At 40.5% G+C, this 26,684-nt stretch overlaps 1 protein-coding gene across 3 annotated transcripts in view; it reads left to right on the top strand.

Annotated features, from left to right (window-relative positions):
• Positions 1-26,684, top strand: part of ARID5B (AT-rich interaction domain 5B) — a 197,291-nt gene that overhangs the window by 131,882 nt on the left and 38,725 nt on the right. For 2 of the 3 annotated variants that reach the window (XM_008053861.2, XM_008053862.2), the window contains exons 5-6: positions 19,687-19,799; positions 25,672-25,876. In XM_008053861.2, the coding sequence (XP_008052052.1) occupies positions 19,687-19,799; positions 25,672-25,876 (318 nt within the window). Of the gene's footprint in view, positions 1-17,860; positions 18,250-19,686; positions 19,800-25,671; positions 25,877-26,684 lie in introns of those variants that run through there. The other variant, XM_008053863.2, reaches the window with a different exon arrangement.

The following is a 26,684-nucleotide window of genomic DNA, read 5'->3' on the forward strand; positions in this document are numbered from 1 at the left end:
AGAGCCTGTGAGAAATTGGGTAGTAAGAGACCCCCATGCTCTGTCTAAAGGCTGGGCTGCTTTTTGGCTCCAGTCTTTTGATACGTTGTATGAATATTAGCCCATTATTGCTAGTTCTCTCAACTCTTTCAGAAAAGTCATACATACCTATTTTTATGTGAAAATGATATGATTTTCTATTGATGACAATAATAAGAAAAATCATGCAAGCTAAACAAAATATACCACTAAACAGATTTGGTCCACAGACTGCCAGTTCATGATCTCCCTTCTTGTCTAATGAACCACTAATTTTACAGATGAGGGACCCAAGGTCTGATAAGTAATGACACTTATTCAAAATCAGTACTTCCACCTACTCTGGAGGTTGAAGTGGAAGGATCATCTGAACCCAAGAGTTCAAGACTAGCCAGGTCAAAATAGCAGGACCCTGCATACAAAAAACAAACAAACAAAAAAATTAATGAAAATGTGAATTCCTGGCTTGGTGGCTCAGCCTGTAATCCCACACCTTTTGGGAGGCTGAGGTGAGTGGATTGCCTGAACCTGTGGGTTCAAGACCCCCTTGGGCAACTTGGCAAGACCTCATCTCTACAATAAATCAAAAACTAGCCAGGCGTGGTAGCATGTACCTGTACTTCCAGCTACTTGGAAGGCTGAGGTGGAAGGATCACCAGAGCCCAGCAGGTCGAGTCTGCGGTGGCCGGGAGTGGCCACTGCACTACAGTCTGGGTGACAGAGTGAGACTCCAACTCAAAAAAGAAAAAAGAAAATGTGAATTCCTTAATGTCAGGAACTGTTATCTTTTCTATTTTATCCCCAGCTGGACTAGCACAGTTTCAGACTTATGATGGCAGCTTAATAAATATTTATTGGATCAATGAATACAGGATGTTAAAAGCAAAACAAAGACTTGATTTGGCCAGTAAGAATCAGAACCTTAAATTTCTTTTTTTTTTTTGAGTTGGAGTCTCACTCTGTCACCCAGACTGGAGTGCAGTGGCTACTCCCGGCCACTGTAGCCTCGACCTGCTGGGCTCCGGCAATCCTACCGCCTCAGCCTTCCAAGTAGCTGGAACTACAGGTGCACACTACCACGCCCGACTAATTTTTTTGATTTATTGTAGAGATGAGGTTTCGCCAAGTTGCCCAGGCAGGCCACGAACCTGCCGGCTCAGGTACTCCACTCACCTCGGCCTCCCAAAGCGCTGGGATTACAGGCTGAGCCACCAAGCCCAGCTTAAACTTCTTCTTAAATGATTTCTTTTTTCTTTTCTCCTAAGTGGCCTGCACTAACTTCTATATAGGTAGAATTTGCTCTTTTCTTTTGGCAAATAGGGGCTTGTTTAAAGTGAGTTTTGATGAATAGTTTTCTTTTTTCTTTTCTTTTTTTTTTTTTTGAGTTGGAGTCTCACTCTGTCGCCCAGACTGGAGTGCAGTGGCACGGTCACGGCCACTGCAGCCTCGACCAACTGGGCTCCGGCAATCCTTCCACCTCAGCTTTCTGTAGTAGCTGGAACTACAGGCACACGCTACCATGCCCAGCTAATTTTTGATTTATTGTAGAGATGAGGTCTCGCCAAGTTGCCCAGGTGGGTCACGAACCCGTGGGCTCAGGCAATCCACTCACCTCAGCCTCCCAAAGCGTGGGATTACAGGCTATGCCACCGAGCCCGGCTTGATTAATAGTTTTCTACTGAAAACCCCAGAAGGAAGGCCTTGAACCCTATCTGGAAGCAACCTTCCTGAAAGATAAATTTCTCTGTACTGGGACTCCTACAACTAATAAGTTGCCTTTCTTTTTGGCCTACAATACTCAATCCTGTTCAATTTGCTGTCTATTAATTGAGAGCTTCTGATGTATACAGACCTCTGTATGATGATTGCCAAATATAGGTGTTCAGATGATTAGATGTTTCAGATGAACCTGAGACTTAAACATTGAGCAGAGCTTCTCCAAGCACATTCAGTGATTAATCTAAAGAACTACAATTCTTGGCATAGTTTGTTCTCTCTGTCTCTCTTTCTCTCTCTCTCTCTCTCCCCCCCCCCCTCTTTCTCTCTCTCTGTCCCTCTCATTTCATTTAGGCAACACTTTACTGTGATAATTTCCTTTCTTCACTTTTTGCCTTGAGATTTACAGTTGCCCAAAACACAGAATCAATTATCAGCAAGACAGGTCCTCCCCTTTTAACAACTCTGTTATTGCCTCTGTATTGGAAGACCTGCCAGCATAGACAACAGTTCCGCTTCCAAGGAGGTATTCCAGATGCTTGTGTCAAATGATACTGTAGCTTCCGTGCACCTATTCTTTCTTCCTGGGTTCTACAAGGTGTTTATCTCTGTGGGCTCAGTTATCTCCAGAATGACAATAACTGTCCTACCAGCAAATTACTGGCCTCTTGAAATGCTTAAACTGATGTTTTACTTCTATGTGTCTGTTCATATAATAGTGGTGACAATGGCATCTGCCATTTATTAGTGTCTTCAGTGTGCCAAGTAATGTGCTGGTGTGCTACCTAATGCTGCCTCATTAGTGTGCTTTTTCCATTATAATCTTTCCCGATGGAGATATAATTCCCTTTTGATGAATGGGTAAATTCAGCCCAGAGAGAGACGATGACTTGTCCAGGGTCATATAATTGCCGATCTATGAATGAATGCAGGACAGCCTACTCTCAAAGCCTGTGTTCTCTCCACTTCCTTGTGAAACTTGGGGTTCCAGCAACTTCCCTGTGTTATGATGATGAAGGAGAAAATAACATACCTTTTTATGTTCAGAAGTGAACGCGAGGGGTTAGCTTTACATGAGGCTGTGTTTAATTTCAGGACGGTATCCTTTGCTGGTGAAGATAATCAGACGTAATGTCATCTGCAACCTCTGTGCGTGCATGATTTCATAAGACTGGTGTAGCAGTTTATTATTATAAAATTAGTATAGCATAGAACAAACCTGGGATGCAAGCCAGATGAAATAGATAATGAATAGTTATATAAGGTTTTGGAGGCACATGTAGAAGAACACAAGCTCACTGTATTTTCTTCTCAATTGTCTGCTGTTTGTTAATGTTTCCTTTTCAACATGATTGCATCTCAGTTTAATAGCACTTGCCATCTCAGGCTTTATGGTGCCAGGCCTGACATAGTTACATCCCTCTGTGCTAAAAATATTGCATGTATATATTCAACCGCAGCCGACATGTTTAGCTAATGGGTTACTCAGGAGCTATGCGCTTATATAATTAAGTGATGTATGTAATTTTGTGTTAACACATTTGCAGTGTGTGTTTCCCTGGTGATTGCAAAGCTTTATTCTGTGTAAAGTGTGACATTTTAATTCCCGCTGAACAATTTCCTACCTTGATTCGCCTTGTTTTTGTGGCAGGGGATTATTTTGCAATCAAGATAAAAGCATTATTTATGAAATTTCTAGGCTATCCCATTACTGGGAACTTTTAACTGCAGATCAATCTCCTATTTTATTGATCTTTGTTAAAAATCTTTATTGGAATTTAAATTTAATCTCTCCATTATAGATTTACTAAGACTTTCATGTGCAGGCACATTATTTTAGGCATCTTTGCAGGGATGGGGTTCCTTAAAAAAGTAATTCTCACCAGGCAGTCTGCCATCTTCCCCATGGAACTTTTTTTTTTCTCGTAGGTGTTGCTGACTTTTCCTGGTTTAGGGGCTCTCTGGGAGAGCCAGCATCCCTGTGGGTTGGAGAGTTTTAGCAAAACAGGTCAGATCTGTGTGTCCACAGACAAGGCAGGTTTCTGTTAAGTATTTAGGTAATTGACAATAGCTGAGTCTCAGAGTTACAGCGTGGGAATTAAGATGTGGGTGTACAGGTCTTCCCTTATTAATGGCGATCATGACCAAGGGAAGGTGCTGTAGACAGGAAGGTAAACCACCACAGACAGCCTAGCTACCTTGCCCTCTTCAGAGGTATTTATTTTCTCTAGTGGGATCAGCAGTCAGTGCAGTTTAAGAAACACTTACCAGATTCTTATTAAACACCAGACACTGATTTAAAAACATGACAGAGTCATTTGTTCAGTAAACGTTTATTGAACACCTACTATGAGTATGCTACTTTGACCAAACAGATATAATCTCCTCAGAGTCTGGTGATAAAGAGAGATGCAAAGAGAGACAATTTCAGTACAGATGACAGGTGTAGGATTGAAGCATACTTTGTACAGAAGTTATAAACAAGGGTTTTCTTACCCAGCTGGAGATAAGAAAGAATAAGGAAGCTTTTTAAGAGATGTGATGCCCAATACAAGTCTGGGAGAACAAGTAAGAGGTAGGGCAGGAGGGAGAAAAAGCTGGAAAAGGAAGAGTATTGCTATCAGAGAAATCCTGGAACCAGCTGGCACACAGGTGTGAAGCCATGTGATGTACTTGGGACCTCTGAGTCTTTGGTTACCGCTGGAAGGTAAGGGGGACACTACTTACCAAGGTAGACTGTGGTTCACTTCTTCTTGCTCCCAGAGATCTGGAATTCACCAAGCCTTTCCTCATGCCCAAGCAGTCTCCTTTGTTTGTTTTTTTTCAGCCCAGCCTAACAAAGCAAGCAGGTGGTAGGCATTGGCACTCAATGCTGGAGCAGGATCCTGATGGCTTTACAAGTGTTTTGCTCTTAGTCCTTCACATTTGAGTCTGAGCAAACAGCTGGGAGTATGGTGCACAGAAGTCGTGCCAGAAAGACCCACACTTCGTGTGCTCCAAGTGAGCTTTCTCAGTTGTATGTTTTGGCATTTGAACACAGTGGGAATGTCCTTGTCAGCTCCCATTTGACTTTATTAATTGCAGTTCCTTGGAAAGTGTGTTTCAGCAGCATGGTCTTGGGATGACAGAGCTCGCCCTGCAGAGACCCAAGTGAAGTATTCAGGACCCATTGAAAAGCCATCTGCTGCAACCAGGATCTGTTGCTGCCCGCTGTGTGACTCTGGACGAATTGTAGGCTCTCTGGGGCTACCTTATCTGGTTGTAGAAAGATGGTTTAGACTAGCTGGTGCCTTAGTTTGTCCTTATGATGTGGAATTCCACCATTTTATAAATGACTCAAATGAAGAATTCTGTCTTTGCACTTGTGGAGCCATCAACTCCCAGCAGCGGTCTCTGGTTCAAATCCATTCAAAAAGCCAAGAATCATTTTCCACAATTCATGTCTTGTCATGACCCTGGCTCCATATTTTAGGAGACTGACTGTGCCCTTGAATCCAGATTCTAATTTTTTTAAGATAAAAAAGGAATCATTAAGCTTCTGTATATTCCTAGAATCTATGGCAGCATGCATCAAGAAATCTGTATTATTCACAATGTTACAGGAGGCTGTCACCTAGCAGCCCTGTATTATGTTTCTGAAGTCCCATCCCCACCCCCACTTCCCTGAGCCCTGAGGCTGTGGTTAATAATGTCAAAGAATGTTTTAAAACTGCTCTTCTGTGCTGGGCTCGCTGGCTCAGCCTGTAATCCGGTGACTTTGGGAGGCTGAGGTGAGTGGATTGCCTGAGACCACGGGTTCGAGACCCGCCTGGGCAACTTGGCGAGACCTCATCTCTACAATAAATCAAAATGAGCCAGGCGTGGTAGCGCGCGCCTGTAGTCCCAGCTACTCGGAAGGCTGAGGCGGAATGATCGCCAGAGCCCAGCAGGTCAAGGCTGCAGTGGTCGGGAGCGGCCACTGCACTCCAGTCTGGGCGACAGAGTGAGACTCAAACTCACAAAAAACCCAAAAAACAAAAAAACAAACTGCTCTTCTGTTGATTCCAAAGAATCAGCGGCCTCACATGATTAGAGTCCTGGGCTAAGAGTCAAATTCTAAATTTAATTCCAGCCTCTATGAATGTCTTAGTTCCGTATGTCCTTGTGGTGTTTCAGTTTTCCCATCTGCAAAATAGGCATAAGATGCCTCACTCCACGGAAATACTTGCCAACAGCTCCACTGGACACAAGGACTGGCATTATAGTGAGACAGAATATCATTTTTCATTCCATAATGGGAATTAAACAAAAGCCCTTTGAGTACGCACCTTGTGTAAACGCCCTGTGCTTAAAAGCAGATGAATTTCAGAGGTCAGCAAGTACCACCCCCTTCTTTATTATTTTTCTTAAAGCTAAACAAGGCTAACTAGGGAATTCATTTTGGAATAAAAAGACATGAAAGAAAGGGTATTTCAGCTTGCACAATAGTACAAAGAAAAACAAGAATCGTCATGTTTTGCTAAAGAGCTCCCAGCTGTTTAATTTTATAGTAAAATCACTTTAAGAACTTTGTTAATTCAAAGACAAAAATCAAACAACTGTTGTTGCAAAACTGAACTTCCACGTGTGAGTGGAAAAGCCAAGTTGAGATTTATCAGCCCCTAAAATTATATTAAAAATTCAGAGCATTTTTGTTAATGCTGGTTGGAAGAGTGACTTTTATCTAAAGAGAAGACACATAAAAGAGAAAAATGCTACATTTACTGGTAATAAGATAAAAAATAGTTTATGTTCTCATGGACTTTGCCCTGACTTCTCCCCCAGTTTTTTCTTAAGCTCCTCAGTCTGTTTTAATACCAGGTTTGTTTGCTTTTTGGGGATAGGCCTGTTGGGCAGGAAATTGTTGAAAGGCACACAGCAGAAACTGTAAATGGTGTTGTTTTTAAAAAAATAAAATTAAATGCCAAATTAGGTAAATGATTATTAAATTTAAAGTGCAGAATTTTATAAAATTTTATTTTTAGAGATTATGGAAGCATGGATTCTGTTCCCAAACTTGGTTCTTTAAATTCCAAGTTTCCATATGTTGCCTATTGTCAGAAACAAATAAACTGTTCCTTATTTTTTTTTTAAAGCGGTTTTTCTTCCATATTAGGGAATTATTCAGACGTCTTTCCTTGGTTCCTATAATTCCAAACCAGTTGGAACATCAGTCTATTTTTGGTTATGAAGGAACTCTTAAAATGTAAGCATGACTTTTTTTAAAGTCCTAAATCTCATAAAAATCAATTTGCCACAGAGATAGCAGCTTTGGTTGTAAATAGAGTGAAGTCATTGTATTCCAGAAAGACAAAGTTCTAATTTCCATATTACAAACCCACCCACCTCCATCTCACCCCATCTATCTCCACATAGGAGGGCTGAAAAATGTAAATTTTAAAACGTATATAAAACAACATAAGGTTGTGATTTGTGACTGTTTCTATCCAAGATGAATGTTCTTACCTGTATTTGATTAAACTCTCTTGTTAGTTTCTGGTTGTTATGGTTGTCCCACAGCATCACATGGATTCACCACAAGAGGGCAATAGAGAGTTTGCTTTCAGCTAACAAAGCTAGAAATGGTTTTAATATAAGCTAAATGTTTTAACTTGCTAAGGATTTATTTCTCCGCCTTCCGATTGCCACACATACAGCCTCTAAGTTTCCACTAACAGCGAATAATAATCCAAATAAAGTTCTTCTGAGGGAAAATATAGACAGACTGGTACTGACAAGAGCTTTTGCCCAAATAAGGATCCCTTCTGTGGAGACCCCATGTGTTAGATAACCATCAACTGACAGTTGGTCATGAGTTAATAATGTTGGATGCTGAAATATGCATACCATGTGCTATAAAAGAGTTTGGAGGACAAAGACAAATACTTCTATAGTTAGATATCAGAAACATACCAGAGGTGCGTACACTGCTTCCCTGGACACAGGTTGAATCCGTCAAATGATTTCATACAAAGTATTATCTTATGTATAATACAGTAGAATATATAATATTTACTGCATGTTTTGTTGATGTTGTAGAGGTGTTGGTCTTAATCTCTCTGCATGTTACTGTCTTAAATGCTATGGCAACTCTTGCCTTCTAAGAGGAGAAAAAATTTCCTAAGCTTATTTCTTTTGCCACTGTTGCTGTTCTTTTATGCTTACAATGGAAACCCTTTTAGCCAGGTGGATGTGTAGCCCCGTGACTGGCATGTAGTGTTTGGAGGGCTGTTCATGTCTAGTTTAGATTCTTTGTTGCTGCTGCCACAGAATTCAAAAAAATGAGGTGGTGGAGGGAACCAGTTTTTATTCCAACTACTGTGACCAGTTATTTGTGAGCATAGGACACTGGGCCAACTGAGCATTGGATAGATACCTCTCAGAGTGACGCCTTGTGGTCTTTTGTTGCTAGGGATAATTGGGGAAACACTGCATCTCTTACCTGCCTCCAGAGATCAAACCTTTTTGTTTTGTTCCATTTTTCTGGGCTTATTAGCATGCCTGCCTTTAATGAGTAATCTCATTTTTTGTCATATAAAACCATGATACCTGAATCAGTTTGGCAAGGCATGTAGACCTGTCTATATCTGACCTCTCAACTTACTTTCAGATGAAATCTCCAAAAAGGAAGAAGCATCTGACAATTAACTTATTCAACAATTTGTGGTTAAGAAACACCTAGATCTAACTAGCCAAAAATCACTCAAGTTCCATTTTCTCTTATTCAGTTTGCAGTGGATGGTGAAAATGCCATTATACCCAACCCACGTTGGCTGCAGAGGAGAATAAGCTATGAAATAAAATAGTCATTCTCTCTCTCTCTCTCTCTCTTTCTCTCTCTCTCACTCTCACTGTGTGTGTGTGTGTGTGTTCGTGTGTGTGTGTGTGTGTGTGTGTGTCTTCTCCAATTTATTGTCAAAGCTTAATGTTTGCTCTGACATCTTAGTTAAGGAAGTTAATGAAATAACATCTTCATCAGGGCCATTTAGTAGCCTTGAGTCAATAATTACCAGATTTGAATTTTAAAAAGCAGAGGCCTCACTTCAGCACAATTTTCAGATGCAATCCACCATAACAGTGAATAAAATCCTACACTGTATTAAATTGTGACATTTTGAATCATGATTTTTGCTGATTATTTTAGCTTTAGATGCTAATCTTGTTCTATCTGCTCTTTAACACACATTTCCAAGAACATATCTATAATCATAACATTGAATTATTGACTAAACCAGCATCGCCCAAGAGAAAGATAATGTGAGCCACATGTAATTTATAGTATTCTACTAACCACATTTTAAAAGGTAAAAAGAAACATGTGGAATTAATTTTAATAATATATTTTATTTTACCCAGCATATCAAAAATGTTATCATTTCAATGTGTAATCAATATAAAATGTTATTAATGAGCTATTTTACTTTGTACTAAGTCTTGGAAGTCCAGTGTGCATTTTACACTATGTACTTCTCTATTTGGACTTGACCTACGTACAGTATTTCTTTTCTTTTTTTTTTTTTTTTTGAGTTGGAGTCTCTGTCGCTCAGACTGGAGTGCAGTGGCTGCTCCCGGCCACCGCAGCCTCGACCTGCTGGGCTCCAGCAATCCTTCCACCTCAGCCTTCCCAGTAGCCGGAATTACAGGCGCACACTACCACACCCGGCTGATTTTTTGATTTATTGTAGAGATGAGGTCTTGCTGCCCAGGCGGTCTCGAACCCGCGGGCTCAGGCAATCCACTCACCTCAGCCTCCCAAAGGCGCAGGATTACAGGCTGAGTCACCGAGCCCGGCTACGTACAGGATTTCAAGTGCTCAATTGACACATGTGGCTAGTGGTAACTGTATTGGACAGAGCAACACCAAATAGTCATAGAAATTTTTCATATTATGCTGAAAACATGCACAGAAGTCCTAACCTCTTCTCTGTTCGTTAGATTGATGTTAGGATTTCTGATGGTATCTGTCTGTTATTTGTCTATAGTGTGACAAACTCTCGTTCCAATGAACTGAGCGCTCTAGTTAGTTAGTTAATCACCAGATATTATGGACCTTTTTGCTTCCTCTCCATGTGCACCCCAGGCTTGTTTGCCCTCTCATTTTGCACCGTCACCCTTCCCTGTTCCAATACACACACTCTTCTGTGCAATCTCTGAGTTCCTCGGTTCCATGGAAGAGTTTTTGTTTTGTTTTTGGAGCCAGAGTCTCACTGTCATCCAGGCTAGAGTGCAGTGGTATGCTCATAGTCACCACAGCTTTGACCCGCTGGGCTCAGGAGATCCTTCTGGCGCCTCAGCCTTCCAAGGAGCAGGAACGACAGGCGCGAGCCACCGTGCCTAGCTAATTTTTTGATTTATTGTAGAGACGAGGTCTCACCAAGTTGCCCAGGCTGGTCTCAAACCCCTGAACTCAGTCAGTCCTCTCGCCTCCACCTTCCAAAGTGCTGGGATTACAGGTGTGAGCCACCGCACCCAGCCATGGAAGAGTTTTTAAAGTCGTTTTCCAGTATCTTGGCTTCTGTACCTCCACAAACAAATGAAACTCAGAGACCACTAAGGTGTTTTGTCAGAGATAGTACTGGTACCTCATGAACAAGCAAGGGTGAAAGGGATTTACCTGAACAAAGGAAAATGTTTCAGAATCTCAGATACCCCAAAATAGTTATCTTTTCTTATAAGTAAGAGACTATTCTACTTCATAATTTATTCTTTCTGAAAGGTAGAAAAGCATAAAGAGAGGGAAAAATCTCTTTTTCATACAAATTCCTTTTTGGATCTTTTTAAAAGAAATTGGGAGCCTATTACTTGATGACCTTTTACTTTTTCTTATGGGTATGTATTTTAAATACGAAAATGTCTCCCATAACATTCATCCAAGTCTATAATAAGTTAAATATCTCCATGTTAATCCGCATACACACACACACACACACACACACACACACACAATCTTTTACTTACTTCCAAGTGGGGACTGTTTTCTTTAGAGATGTAGCAAATCAATTATCCTCAATGTTGAAAATGGAATATCTCATTTCCAAACCTAGAGAAACGGCAGAACAAGAATGTTCTGTTTATATATGAGTTTAAAAATGGTTCTGATCTTTACTGTTCCTTGCAAGGCCATCCAATACAAAAATGTAGCTTTCACTTCTGTGTTGTCATGGTCAATAGTAACACCACAGAACATATCAATCATAGACTGGAATGAGCAGGTTTATTGATTGTAACAAAAAGAAAAAGAGAGATAGAGACACACAAAAATTAATTCTTTATGTTTAAAAGGTTCTATCTGTATAACCTTCAGAAATTGTGGAAATCAAAATGTCCTTAGAAAGCATTTCCAGAGTGGATCCTTAAACAGCCTTAAAAAAAAAAAAAGACACATTATTCGAATATTTTGTTCTTATGATACTAAGAAAGACTAAATCTATGTTTATAGAATAGTTTTCAAAAATAGAAACAGGAGCTATTTCAAAATCTTGAGCAAAAGTACATAGTGTAGCATTGAAGCAACACGCTTATTCTAATTGTAATAGCTTGTGTGCTTGATCTCTGCTGAGAGAGGAGCCTGGGGCCTGGCGCCTGGAAATGGCTCATGAATTCCTGGCATCCAGAGAGATGAATAGTAGAAAAGAGTTGCCAGGTAAATGTGAAAGTGGAAGTTTGAGCCACAAATGTGTATTTAGAGTTCACTTTTGGTTTTATTGGGTTTGTGACTTCATCGTAAGACCTTGCAGCTGGGAGGGGTGATGAGGTGGGGGTGGGGGAACCAGACACTCTGGGTACAGTATTAGTGCCAGGTACCCTCCCTTAAGGACCAAGCTAAGTTCTGAGGTGTCCTCTCTGCTCCAATGTCTTTTTACAAGAGTATGGAATTCTAAGGCAGAGGAGTCTTTCCATAGGCTCCTGATCCCCAAGAAAACCTAGGCCATAGTCCTGCCCATGCTATGGTGCTTAGACTCCATTATCCCAAAGAAGAATATGCTTTTACAGAACAGCTATGAGCCAACACCTCCCCCCACCCCCCCCACCCCCCAGCCCCGTCCCAAGCCCTGAAGGGGACCCTCCTCTAAGTATGCTTTCCACTAGAGGAGAGTGTGGGTAGCCAAACCAGACGAGATGGAAGGTGAGAGTTTGAAAGGTCAGGCATGGATTTCAACTTTTTTTTCCTATTTCTAGAATTCTCCATTTAGAGAGTCAATCCTCTGAAAAAACAGAATCTCTCCTCACTCCACACCTAGATTCAGCTCCCAGATTCATCGAGTAGTAATGAAAAGCATCTATAATCTCTTTCTTTGTGGCCAGTCTGCTTGTAGACAACTCTACTTTATAGAACATTTTTCATTACCTTGGAATTTATTACATGAATTTCAATGAATTCCAAATAATATACAAATAACATTGGGTCATTTAAATTTCTCTCCCTCCTCAAGACACTGTAAGAAACTAAGATAGAAATCTGCCTATCGCTGCTGCTAAAACCTGACTACAAAAGAGGCTTGCTTCCCTTTTAATGGCAAAAAAAAAAAAACGCACGGAGTCACATGCTTTCAAACCAATTAGCAATACAGATGAGCTAGCAAGTCCTGTTCCATTTATGGGGTGGGGGAAGGGGAGAAGTCAAATAATCTGTGTTTTTAAGTGTTTCTGAGAAATGAAGACCTCCAGGGCAGAGAGAGAAGGCGGATCAGGAAATAGCTATGCAAATCACATGCCTATGAAATTACTAAAACTTTGATCAGGAGCATTAACAATTGCTCCAGCATTCACAAGTATGAAACAGGAGTGAGTAAGACTGGACTTGTTTTGGAAGGGATTACAAAAGTGTTTACTTACATGGTTTGTTGAGCAGTCAATGAAGTCCACGGCTGCTTTGGATTTAAACTGTCCAAACAGTCCAGGTATGACAGAGGCAGCAATACATTCTCCTTTCATTAGTGACTCCTGGGGATCTCAATGATTTTGACAAAGAGGCGAAGTGACTGAGCCTCATACAAAGCCAGCTTCATTTTTTTCCTCACCCTCTTTCTAACACAATTCCCTCCCTTCCAGCAGGAACAGGGATTCTGTGAGTGCACAGTTCACAGAAATTGTCAAATTGTCGTTTGTGATCAAGCAACATTGGGGAATGGCTTGACCTAAAGCACACTTGGAAACTGAAAGCCCAGGTCTATACACAGTCATGGCATCCAGTGACCAGTATGAAAATTATTTTTCAGGGTTGTGTACTGTGTGGTCTTGGTGGCGTTTGAACGTGATGGCATTTAAGTTTGGTTCTGGAGTCTGGGTTCAAGACTCTGGGCTCAACTTTTTAAGCTTTTATTTGACAAATATATATATATTACTCTTAATAACCATGAGAACAACTACCAGATAATAACCCTTTTGCAATATTGTTTCACCATGCCTATTGTTTAAAATCCATCATTAAATTTAGAGTGTTCCACAGGATCAAGTTGTGCTTATTAACAGCCCTGTGTGTTCATATCTCAGACAATACAGTTGCTTCTCAGACATTTCTGTTGGGTGTGGAAGACTGTTTACAGGAAAACCGAATAAAAATAAACTTGAATATTCTTAAATCTATATGTGATCAGAGTTTTATGAATTCACAGAAAGATGCAAGCAATCAAATAGAAGTCAAGTTCTAATGGGCACTATGTGCTCTATAACTGGATTTGAAATAAAAATTTCATGGAATGAAATGGAATCATTTATGAATTTTTAAGTTAAAAATATTGGCTTTAAGTTAAAGCCAAAATGAGGGCCGAGAGCTTCTAGTTTTCTTTTTCCCCCCAAGTATTTGAAAACTGAAATTCTGTAAGAGATTATCTGTGAAATGCCTTTCTTTTATTACGCACATAAATCTTAGGAGTGGCTTTGATCAAGCCTTCTGCCATTCTTGGTTTCTAAATCTTTTACTCATACGTTAATAACTTTAAAAACACTAATCCTATTTTTGTTGTAGTGAAAGAGGAAGTTTCTAAATAGTCAAAAGGGAAACATTGAAAATAGAACACAGTAAATGATAACTAAATTAGGCTAGGTTTTTTTTTTTTCCAGAAAGAGCAATGCTCCGTGTTGAAACTTGCCAGAGTATTTTAAGATTATTGTCTGTAAAGAAAATGTACCAGAGAATAGAGATCCTCAGAGGAAAGGCATTACAGAAATGCAAAGTATTATCAGTAACGCATACTATACATAGAACAATGTTTGTCCGTCCTTAATACTCCAATCAGTGGAGTTTTGTTTTCTGGCTCGTGTTTAAAACACACACACACACACACACACACACATACACACACACACACACACAACTTGCGAATCAAATGAGTTAACGCTCTGCCAACTTCCTCTAGACATTGACCCTGGGGGTCAAACTCTTAGGAAGATTGTGCCTGGTTTTCCATTCCCCTGATTTCAGTCCCCACCAGCAAGTGAGCCCTAACTCTGGGTGGAAGCTCACAAAGAATTTCTCGAGAGAATATGTAGCTGTGTTGGCAACAAGATCATCTCTGCAAAATGGGAAGAAAGAGTTGTTAACTGATGAGTCAATCCAGCTTTTATAGCAGTTTATCTATCTTCGTGGTATTTCCAAAAGCATAAATGCTATTAAAAAAAAAAGAGAGACGGTCATGACAGGAAGAACACAGTAGAAAAAACAGGAACATTTAAGCCAAAAGCAATTTACTTTGCCAGTAACTGGCTACATTTCCTTTGTTTTATTATTATTATTGCAAAAGTTGGGGTTGAGATGAAAGTTTCCCACACCTGTATTGCCCTGCCACGTAACTTGTCTAAACTCATAGTGAAGTAAATATATAAACTAATGTCTGCAACTCTGAACTTCTGGACCCTTTAAGAACAACACATTTGTTTTGCTGTGTATTGTCAGGAAAATAGACTGTAATTCATTAATATCTGAAGGAGTTGAAAAAGAAAAATAACAAACAAACATGGGTTAGATGTCAAAATAGCCTGGAGCACTGGAGGTAGCTTGATTCTCAGGGGATTAACACCAATAGAAATAGCAGTGACTTCACAAAGGTGAATACTTGTTAATTTCTTGGCACTGAGTAAGAGGAACAGATGGGCAGTGAGAGAGGAAAGATTTCTTTTTTTTAACTACAGAGAACTATTCACTGATTAAGCAGAAGAGTCACTGGCTCACTGTAAGCAGGCAACGTGCGTGGTACTCTTTAAGTTTTAGCAGTTTCAGTGGCTTTAGTGGAAGTTCTGTCACCTATTGCTTAGAACTAAATGGAGACCCTACTCGCTGTCAAGTCCGTCTTATGCTATTTGCTGCCTAGGTGGGCTGCAGTACCCTCGTGCAGTGTAGTATCTGAGGGTGTTTTCATCTGGACAGAGCTCCCTGCTGACTGCCAGCTCAAGTTTAGTTTGAATATCTCATTATCAGGCAAAGTGTGTGTGTGTGTGTGTGTGTGTGTGCGCGCGCGCGCGTACACACTGTGTCTTTTACAGAGAAGTTGCTTAAAGCAGGGGATCTGGATAAAGTCTAGTTGCCTGGGTTGAAATTTTTTATTCTTGCCAGTAACCAGTTGTTAAACCTGAGACAAGTAATTTTATCTGTTTCTCAGTTTCCTGGTCTATAGAATGGAGGATAACAAGTTGTGCCTTGAGTTGTATGCAAAGCAATCAGGACAGTGACTGACACAGAGAAAGTGCTCAGAAAGTATTAGCTACTGTTATTATTCATGTATAATATTGAAAATATTCATGCAAAGAGCATTTCCTAAACTCTATGATGAGCCAGGTCACTGGATTATATGTACACATGTAAAAATAATGGTGCATTTATTGCATTGCACTTTTTTTTTTTTTTTTTTTTGAAGAGAACTTACTGGAGCCAGGTATGCTATCAAGAAAGGTACTGTTGTATTCCCAGCAGAGCTTTATTGGTAAAGATGAGTCTTACCTAAAGCACCAGAGCTAGTCTAATTCTGGAGTCTTAGGATTTGGGTTTTCTTAGTAGGTACATAAATAACCCTGAGTTTTCTTTTTTTTGAGTTGGAGTCTCACTCTTTCGCCCACACTGGAGTGCAATGGCCGCTTCCGGCCACCACAACCTCGACCTGCTGGGCTCCAGCGATCCTTCTGCCTCAGCCTTCCAAGTAGCTGGAACTACAGGCGCGCTACCACGCCCAGCTCATTTTTGATTTATTGTAGAGATAAGGTCTTGCCGAGTTGCCCAGGCAGGTCTCGAAGCTGCGGGCTCAGGCAATTCACTCACCTCAGCCTCCCAAAGGCGCGGGATTATAGGCTGAGCCACCGAGCCCGGCTTAACCCTGAGTTTTCAATGGGAGGGCAGGTATAGGTCTTTCCAGGATGGCTAGAAGGAGACAGGGCTGTTTCTTCTTTAAAAGAATGAAAGTCCAGAGCCTTACCCCCACCCATGACTACCACCATACCATAATGCATTTGCTTTCATTAACTGGCCTAGCAAATGTTGTGTTTTCATGATCCTAGAGGAAAAAAGATGTGGTCTGGGGACCAGAATGTTTGCTTTCCCCAAAAGCTAGCCCCTCAATGCCAAAGCTTCATGTGGAGTCCTATGACTCCCAAAAGGTCTCCAATTGTATTATAGGGGCTTCTTCCCAGTTCTGCATGCTCCATTCCCTCTCGGACTTTGAAGATGTGTGCATTGATTGCATGTGGGAAGATTATGATCCTACTGAGACACTAGATTTGATGGCTTAACAGATACTAGGAACCGGCCAGGCGCAGTAGCTCACGCCTATAATCCCAGCACTTTGGGAGGCCCAGCTGAGAGGACTACCTTAGCCCAGGGGTTTGAGTCCAGCCTGGGCAACTTGGTGAAACCTCATCTCTACAATAACTCAAGAAAAATTAGCTGGGCGTAGTGGTGCACGCCTGTAGTTCCCTACTTGGTAGACTCAGACGGAAGGATTGCCTGACCCCAGCAGGTCAAGGCTACATGGCCCTGAGCAGTATGCCACTACACTCCAACCTGGGTGACAGAGTGAGACTTCGATTAAAAAAAACAAAGGCAACTAGGAACCAAAGACCTTGGGTTTCCTATCTCCCTTCCTTGAGTGCAAACTCAAGTTATGTTCCCGAAGCATAAGTAATAAAGGTGAATGCAGTTTTACAGGTGTCCAGTGCAGCAAGATACCATGAGGTGAGGCTGATTGGTACAGCTCATGAGGACAGGAAGGAAAAATATGTGGTGATCTTTATTTCTGTTAGTCACTTATTCATTCAACAAATTGATATTATGCAATCAAAGCTGCTTTCCACATTTTGTGTTAGGTCAGATGAAAGATGAATTTCACACAGACTTACCGTTAAGGATTCTCCTGTCTAGTATAATAATGTGCCAAAAAATATGGCTAAAGTGCAAGGAATACAGTGATGTGTTTCCGAAGAGAATGGCAGGAAAAAAGTTCAGTGGGAGATTAAAAGTGGAATTTGAGTTTGAGCCCCAAGTGACTAGTGGGATTTTCTTAACCATACCTGAAATATCTGTGTACTTGCCTGATTAGAAACAAAGGACTTTTGCTCTTGATCAAATCCCATTTATAATTTAAGTTTGTGTGACCAGAATATTAGTTGGTAGTCTGTTCTAAATTTGTAATTCTCAGAATCTGCTCAGGGAGTATGTGTGCTTCTCTGGGTTCTGAAAACAGCTCAAAGAATGAAGAAAATAGACCTGCTTTGGGGATGACTTCTTGTCGGTTCCCGGAACTTTTGCCTTTATTTGAAAACAGCATGTTCAATACAAGTTCTCTCTTTCGAAAAAGCCTTTGGGATTTGAAAGCTTTTCTGGAAATAAATGCCTTTTAGGTTTAAGTGTTTTTTCACCAAGATGCTAGGACAGGAAGATCACAGTAACAAGTTTTAGCACAGAGACAATATTGTTTTGTTTCTTTTAATGAAATGCCTCAGACCTGCTACCCCAAGTTCTGTTTGTCAGCTTTCTGCAGGGCTATTATTTTGATAAGGGACATGAAAGTACATCCTTCCCTCACGCTCATTAACGTCTTAGCACTTGGGTCAGTTGTGGAAACACTTCTGTGCTACACCATGTCTTCTAAACAAAACAGTCCACACCCTGGCTCCAGGCTGCGGACAGTGTCAGGTTCATGGAACGTGGCACCGAGCTCTCCTGTCAGAGCGAGAGGTCAGGAGCCACAGAACAGGCCGGATGAAATCACCAACCCCGTGCAGGGAGGTGGAGGGAGCAGAGCCCTCCCTGCCAGTCTGGCAACTCCAGCAAAGTCCTCAGGCTCATCCCACACACTCGGTGCTAGTCACTGCTGTGTGTTTACATGAGTAATGGAGCTGCCGGGGGAGGGGAGTTGTACGCAGAGCGCTGAGCCTTGCAGCTCACAGTCGGAGGGAAGCTGACATCCACACCACGTCCAGACTTCCAGGGATGTGGCCGGGAAGCAGTCACATGCTGTAGCTTTCATGAGCATAGACATCAATCAGGCAGATGTTTGTCGACTGGAATGGGTAATCACTACTTTCTCTTTGCTTGATTTTGTTGGTGAGCTTGTTTACCTTTGATGATTTCAGGCTGGCTTTCTGGGACAGACTTTCAGATCAACGTTTAGGGGAAGGAGAGGAGAGAGAGAGAGAGAGAGAGCACGTTTGGGACGGGGAGCCTGAGCCCCGAATCTGCTTTTTAAACTTTTGCCTCTCTGATTGTAAAGGCAGCTCTGCTTTCCTGAGCTTTATCAACAAGTCAAACTGTTATCCGGAGTAGAAAATCTAATTAGTGGGATTAATTGTGTTTGTAAAATGACTACGATGTAAAATGTCCTAAAACCGCTGGTTAACTGTGTGACATAAGCAAGATTAACAACAATTAAGAGGGTTTGTGTTGTTCAGATTTGACATTGTCATGGTCATTCGTTAAATAATAAAAAGTTGGGTACCTCGAGAAGGCTGAAAGAAATTGTTCAGGGTATAGTTTATTCGTCTGGAATCGTTCGCCGGCTGGTTGGTGAGTTGGTTGGGTTTAATTTTGCTTGACTTGGGTGACGGATGGAGTTAAATGTGAAAGCTGATGCCGGACAGGGACAGTGTAGCTCTCAATAAACAGCAACCTTAATCCCCCCCCCCCACTTTCTATATAGATTGTAAAAGGAACCAAACTCAACATCAAGGATGAAGTATAACTTTGATTTTTATCTTGTCTACGGCTTTCAAAAAGTGTAACCCCTATGGAATTAGGATAAACCCTAGTGTAATCTTTGGAAGTTGTTTTAAATAATCCTGAAGATCTTCATAAAAATATGTTGAGAAGGAAAAGAGAACATGTTGATTTCAATGCATCTGCCAGATTTGTTGAGATTTGAAACATGCCGGTCTCAATATTGTTAATAATTACATGTATAATATTTTCCAGCTTGTTATTGTTATGCCTCTCTGTAGCTGTCTCTCTACTTATCTGTATGGTAATTTGAGAGAATGCTCTTGTCTCCATGTACTTTCTAAGAGAGATGTGTCCAAACATTACATTACTGTGATACCATAATGGGCTGGCATACCACTTAGGTTTCTGAAAACAAGATACAAAACAAAAAAACAAAGAATGGTCTTGAAGCCTGGTCTCAGTGTTATCTTTCAGCCCCAAATGCTTCTTCCCTAACAATGTGGAAGGACGTTTTTCTTATCATCATCCTTCAAAGCTAAGGGCTTCATGTTATTTATATTAATTAGAAATGTTAAAGGATGATAGGTAAGCTTTGGGAAAAATTTACAAAAATGTATAGTTTACTGAGTTGCAACCCTACAGAGAGAGAAGCATGTAATGAGGGTAGGCTGCCACAGATATGTACATTACTCTGAACAATTAGAAGGGGCCACTGTATTAAGTTTCTTGGTCTTAGATAAGGAAGCCCATACAAATGAAAATGTATATCAATTGTTCTCCGTCTGTTTCAGCGCCAAATCTTAAAGGCAGACCACGCAAAAAGAAATCTTGCCCACAAAGAAGAGATTCATTCAGTGGTGTTAAGGATTCCAACAATAATTCTGATGGCAAAGCCGTTGCCAAGGTATGGTCATTCACTCTATGGTATTCATTTGTTGCATCTTTTTATTTTTCCTTTTTTCTCTTTATCTCTCTGCTCTTGTGTCTTGGTGGCAGTGTTCAATTCAGAATCTGACTTTGGTATTCAAAGCTTTTGAAGCTGTGTGCTGCAACTGTTCCTGCCACCTCCCCTCCCCCTCTCCCCCATTGCTGGGGGGTGGGGGAAGGTAGGCTTTTTGATTAGTCAACAGAAAGACTTCCCATCTCCCTGTTTGGCCTGTTGGGTAAAGGATAGATGATTAAGCACCCACGTCATTGAGGCTGAGATTTCATAGTGGGTGACACAATGACATAGTTTACTCTGCTTGTATCAAAAATAGACCAGCTGAACCATTCTCTTTCTGAATTCATCTAAATGTGTTTCGGAGATTAACAGAGGATGAAATTAGAAATGGCTAGAATTAATCTTTTTAGTTATGTATTTTTTCAAAGTCACCTCTAATTTGCATTAGAATAAAATTAAAGCTACGTAGCAAAGTATTTATATGTATACATAAACTCAAAACCTTTATATGCTTTTAAAGATCACTATTAATACAGAATAAAAGTACAAATTTGAGACAGTTTTTCAGGGCCCAGGCGATTTTGCCTAAGCATTCTTTGGAGTCTTGAAAGTACATGCCTGAACTATTTAGCACCATGAAGGGTAAAGTATCACTTCATATTTTTAGACTTATCTTTTTGACTTTTGTAGGCTTGGGTCAGATTTCCATGGTTCTGTTTACTACATTTAGGTGTTGTTTTTGTGCCAAAGACAGCAATAGTCCCTTTAGGACCTTAATTGAAGACCAGATTTCAGCTGACACCAGTTTTCAGATCCAAAAACTAAACTTCTGAAAATGGGAACATTTTTGATTAGTGGTGATTTTTGGAAGATTCTGATGTAGAAAAAATATGAGTTCATTTCTGTGTTGACAGTATACTACTTGCTATGAATTCCACTCCATTCCCAGGAAATTGTAGACATCCATATTCTAAAAATCTTACCTTTAAGTATCATTGTTTCATCAAGAAGTTCTGAGGACATTTTGCTTAGAATTTCTTCATGCTTCTAAAATTCCAAAGAATTATAAAGAGATCAATCAATAGAAATGTGTATTTTCCATTTTCTCACTAAAAACAAGTTGCTTTCCCTGAACTTATTTTAGTTCTTCAAGTAAGTCCACATGGACACCATGTATGATATTTTCTTATAACTGGACATCTCAGCCGTAGAACTGCCTACCTAGGACTTCATTTTCCACGGTCACGAAGAATATCAGTAGGAACAGTTCATTCTCTATGATGTAGTTTCCAAGTTCCTGCAAGATGCTACAGAAAGGAGTGAGAAGGTTTTGGGGACCATAATATTCATCCGAGCTTGCACTGCCCATGCCTTGTGCTGGTGCCAGCTCATACTTCTAAGGTGACATCATGTGTTTACCTGAGTCCAGCAGGATGAAGCTCCTTCCCATGTCATTTGGAGTCACCACCAAGGTTTGCCTCTGGGAATCTTACAAAACTCAACAACTGCTCTAAAGAACAATCCAATGCCTCAATGTCTCTCTCTATGGAAGGCAGATCGGAACTCATACTTGGGCTCATAAAACTAAGGAAAACAAGAGCCTGCTCTGCAGATGGGCTTCATTTGATGGTCCCTAACTTAGCCTTCTTAGGAAGCATAGAAGTCAAGCCTGGCTTTTCTAAGTGATCCTTTAACCCTACCCCTCGCTAGTGCTGCCATTTAATGGCGAGCAGATAAATGTCATGCTGTAGTCAGCTCCCAGGGACTGGTCTTATGGCACACCTCTTTTCAGAGTCTTGGATTATAGTCCTGCCTTGGCTGCTTCCAACAGGTCTGGCGAGACCACTTTGACTAAAAGAAAAAAATCAGTAGGTATGAAGTATGGCAAGTTTGTCTGTTGGCATCAACAGAGAGATGTAAAATCCCTACAGAATGAACAAGCCACATCAGGGACCAGGACAGCCATTACAAAGGCATTTTTATTTTAATGTAGTATTTTCCAATGAAACACTACGGCAGAAATTAGAAATTATAACCTTTGATCATCTGATCATCTGAACTAGAAGCAGAATTTTAGGGGACAGTGAGCTGCTTGACTGTATGACTAAGGCATATGTAATTTTTTTCCAAAAGTGCCACAAACAGATCATTTCTAACTATGAATAAGCACCAACTTCCTGCAACTCCACAGCAAAGCTCTTGGAGTAAGACCCACTGAGTTTGTTGTGATCATGACTAGAAAAACAAGCCTGTCACCATCAAAATATTGCATTCTCTCAACAAGAACATGCAAACTAGCTTTACAAGACCATGTTTTCTAAAGGAGAGAGAATTTCATGGCTTCCCAAAGACAACAAGAGTCACATGGCAAGTAAACTACCAGTTCTCTGAAGACATCATGAATATGTCCAGCCCAAATCCTGCCATTTTTCCTGGTATCATCTTAAAGTAGCAGATCTAGGGCCAGCAGGTCTGTTCATAGAGTGATCTATACTAGAGAAGTCTCCTTGGCCTGGGTCCCTAATGAAATACCTGTATTGATAGAAGGCAAATGAGTTCTTATATCCTGTGAGCATTTTCCAAAGGCTAGACATGTGTAACAGGTGGTTTATATTCTAAAAGGAACGTAAAAGAGGAAACCATGGTGTGCAATGTGTAAATTTAAATCACAAACATACTTTTGATATTTCACAAATGTGATACTTTTCTTGTTTTCAATATTATTTCCTCTGATATGGTCCTTCTTGCTTCACTGAGAAAGAAACTGAGGGTCACCTCGCAAGTTAGTGACCAAACCAAGATGGGAACTCTCTTTTATTGCTTGTTCAGCACATCTTGTTACCCAAGCTGAAGGCTGGATTAGTTATAACTCAGTCTCATGGAAGGATGTGGTTAATATCAAATAAGTGATGGTTCATTGAAAACGTTAAATTTTGATTGTTTAATTAGCACTTCCTCAATCATTTTGGAAACCCCAAAGCGCTTTGTAAACTCAACAGGTGTACTGTGTTCAAGTCAGGAAAAAAGATCTAGTAATTAACTGTCAACCATTCAAAGGTTGGGCTTGGCTCTATTCAGAAACAAAATAATACCCTAAAGAGTTCATTTATGTTAACCGAAAAAAAAATATATCAAGCCAGTCGAAGAGCAGAATCCTCTGTTCACTTGTTCACTTCTTACCAATACCTGGCCTCCCCCAGAGCAGCATGCTGAGAAGCCCACTGAGTCCAGGGTGTGGTTCGCTGGGAGGCATTCAGACTGCACTCGGAGCCTTTGCTGTGAAGCAGGGTGTATGAATTACTTTGGACCTGGTTTGTTCACCCACTCTGTGCTTTCCTTCTGTTCCTGGGTGTTTCTACACATTTGAGGCAGAGGATTAAACAGCTATCTAGACACTGAGCAAACCTCATTCTCCCTTACCAGGGTGCTTCTGACCTACTAATGTAGTCCGTTGGCCCATTATCCCTGCAGATTTAAGACTCAGTCCATTGTATACACAAATTTTAGGTCTACTCCTTTGTGCACAAAACTGGGGTTTGGAGTGGGCATAACTGAGTTCTAAACCGAGAGGTCTACTTCTCACTAGTCATGTGACAAGATACAGGACCTTGCTAAGCTTCAGTTTCCTCTACTGTAGAATGTGGTTAAATTATCTCCTTTTTATAATTCTTATGAACATTAAGGGAGAGTATGTGAAGGCCACAGCACTATATCTAGCTCGTTGTGGGGGCTCAGTTGATGTTGATTTCCTTTCCTTTGCTCAATATACAATAGAAGAAATGGAACTCTTTTATACTTTGGAAACCACCTAGTTTTATCTCTCACTTTTTGTTTCATAAGTCACATTTGTAAGTGGTTTTGTGATGCCTAGTAATAAGATAGGCTTTTAATTGGAAGTTTGACTGCAACTTAATATTTTTATTAAGAGTGTCAGTGAGGTATAGTTTTTAAAACCACAAACCCTAGAGTGAGGCTACCTGGGTTCAAGTCCCAGACTCGCCACTTACTAACTTGTACGTGGTCTTGTGATCTTGTACCTGTTACTCATCCTTTCTACCTCAGTTTTCTCATCTGTAATATGAGAATAATAACTACCTCATTCGGGTTGTGAGTATAAAATGAGGTAATACCTAACCAGTGTTTAGAATAGAGCTTGGCTACCCTGTAAACACTCAAAAAAGTGTCAAAGGCAATGCAGATTAAAACTGAATTGATGTTATGATTTCCAGAAACTATTAAATTATAAACTTCATCAGAACTGTAGATCCAACAGCCTATGTTTTGGCAGTGAAAAATGATAACAACAAAATTTCGTGTACTTTGCACCTTAATATAATGTTGCAAAGTACTAAAGTTTGAAAATAGTGTAAGTACAAATTCTACATGAAAAAAAATTTAATCACATTTCCACAGTACCTTAAAATATTAAAATCTTATCTAGAGGCCCCATTGGATAAGTGTAGAAGAAGTTTTGTTTTCCCATGTTCATTCTAAAGAAAATAAACTAGTATGTTCACTTGAGAGGACCAGCAATAGAGAAAACCCGTGCATAGAATACACTCCCTTTAATAAATAAGCATAGCCTTGTGTGTTCTTAGTGCTTAGAAGGAGGATCTGCAGGAAAAGAAAAGAGGCTTGAAATTCTGAAATGGAAAACATTGAATAATATGTGAGACATTTTTATTCATAACATTTCTCCAGTACTTGCCCTCTTCTCTCCTGATGTTAGATATGGAGATGTAAAGAATATTGGAATGTACACATTCCCCATGGGCACACTTGAACTCTAAGTCTGACCCTTTGTACTTCCCCCTTTTACAATTAAAATAGCTCAGCAACTTAGCGTTATATTTAACAACCATCAAAGGCCTCTTGTAGAACATGGCAGTAAGGAGGGAACATTAGGTTAGCTGCTTGAGGTGCCAAGTTCTCTATCTGCCTATAGTGTGCAAGGAAGAACATCTGGAGCATTTACCACCGTGTATTTTTTAATTATGGAGCTTTATACTTACTCTTCTTAGGTTTTTAGCTGACCTCCACTCTTTCTTTTGTGGCCGGTTAACATCTCTGATTATATTCTCAGAGCTGACTGAAAAGCAAGAAACCCTCAGGAATTAGTGGGATTTTTTGCCTCCCACTGAGGGTGCATCCGGGTCACCCTCGGGTGACAAACAGCAGAGACCTTATTGGTATTCCTGATGCCAGCATCTGCTTGCATTGACTTGTTTTTCCTAGGTTGCTGGAGAGAATAGCAATAAGATAAGTTCACGATGAGAAAATAAACTTGCCTTTCATTTTGATATGAAGTGTAAAAAAAATGGGAAATGTATTAAGAAGGCAAGATGTTTTTCAAGAACATTCACTGAGAGTGTCCCCTAGGAAAAGAAAATGTACCAAAAGGCAGAAGAATGTTCCTACCAGATGCAAATGTAAAATGTAAATTTCTGGTTTCACATCAGCATATTTGAGAAGCTGGCATAGTTTGGCAAACTGTAACCCACCCCACTGACTGCCTGTTTCTATCATTAAAGTTTTATTGGAACACAGGCACATTTACACACTGCCTATGACTGCTGTCCTGCTAGAGTGAGTAGTTGCAGCAAAGACTGTATGGCCTAAAAGCCTACAATATTTACTATGGGACCCTTCATAGAAATTTGCCATCTCCTGGTATAAGACAGCTCATCTCCAGTGATGCCTCTAAAAAGATATTAAAAGCTGGGTCAGCATACTGCCTCACCCTTACCCCTCAGTGAAAAGTGTCACCAGCTATGTCTTTGTAAGCCTTCCAGGTCTGTGCCTGGTCTGATATGGTATATTTTCCCTTTTCCAGGTGAAATGTGAGGCCAGGTCAGCCTTGAACAAACCGAAGAATAACCATAATAACTGTAAAAAAGCCTCAAATGAAGAAAAACCAAAGCTTGCCATTGGTGAAGAGTGCAGGGCAGATGAACAGGCCTTCTTGGTGGCACTTTATAAATACATGAAAGAAAGGAAAACGCCGATAGAACGAATACCTTATTTAGGTTTTAAACAGAGTGAGTATACTTGTTTTCATTTCTGAATTATCAAAACTGCTCTGATTCTTTGAATTGGAAAAAAATAATTTTGACTCAGGATTATGTTGAAATCCTAATCTGTGGATAGTGCTCTCTGTTTATACTAAATCTACAAATGATCCCAGCCAAGAATTTTTTCCCTGCCTCTTTCCGCTACATTGTTCCCTTCTGGGACAGTTGCAGTGAGATATTTATAGGCTTGAATCCACTGATTATGACTGGAAATAGACATGTTGAAAGTTTCTCATTTTCTGTTTTGTCAATCTTGAGTGTCTGTAACGCCTTTCTTGTGAGATAATAATATGACGTAGTTTTATCAGGCACAGATGTTGCCTGTGAAAAAACAGCTTTTAAAAGGAGGACATTTAAAGGTGGACAAAACAACCACAAAGAGAAAACACATTTTCTAAGCCCCAAATTTGTTCAAAGATAACAAAAATTTGACTTCAGAGGAAACAAAAACACACATTTTTTTTTTAAGCCAGGGTCTCACTCTGTCACCCAGACTGGAGTACAGTGGCACAATCACAGCTCAACACAGCCTCGACCTCCTGGACTCAGGTGATCCTTCCCCCTCAGGCTTCCAAGCAGCTGGGACTACAGGTGTGTGCCACCACACTTGGCTAATTTTTAAATTTCTTTTGTAGAGATGAGGTCTCGCTATGTTGCCCAGGCGAGTCTTGAACTCCTGGGCACAAGCAATTCTCCCACCTCGGCCTCTCAAAGTGCTAGGATTACAGGCCTGAGTCACTCCGCCTGGCCAAGAAATACGCATATGTGAACAGAG

This window comes from Carlito syrichta, unplaced genomic scaffold, assembly GCF_000164805.1.
Source record: "Carlito syrichta isolate Samal-C Ts95f unplaced genomic scaffold, Tarsius_syrichta-2.0.1 Scaffold288766, whole genome shotgun sequence".
In the NCBI taxonomy this organism is placed as follows: Eukaryota; Metazoa; Chordata; class Mammalia; order Primates; family Tarsiidae; genus Carlito; species Carlito syrichta.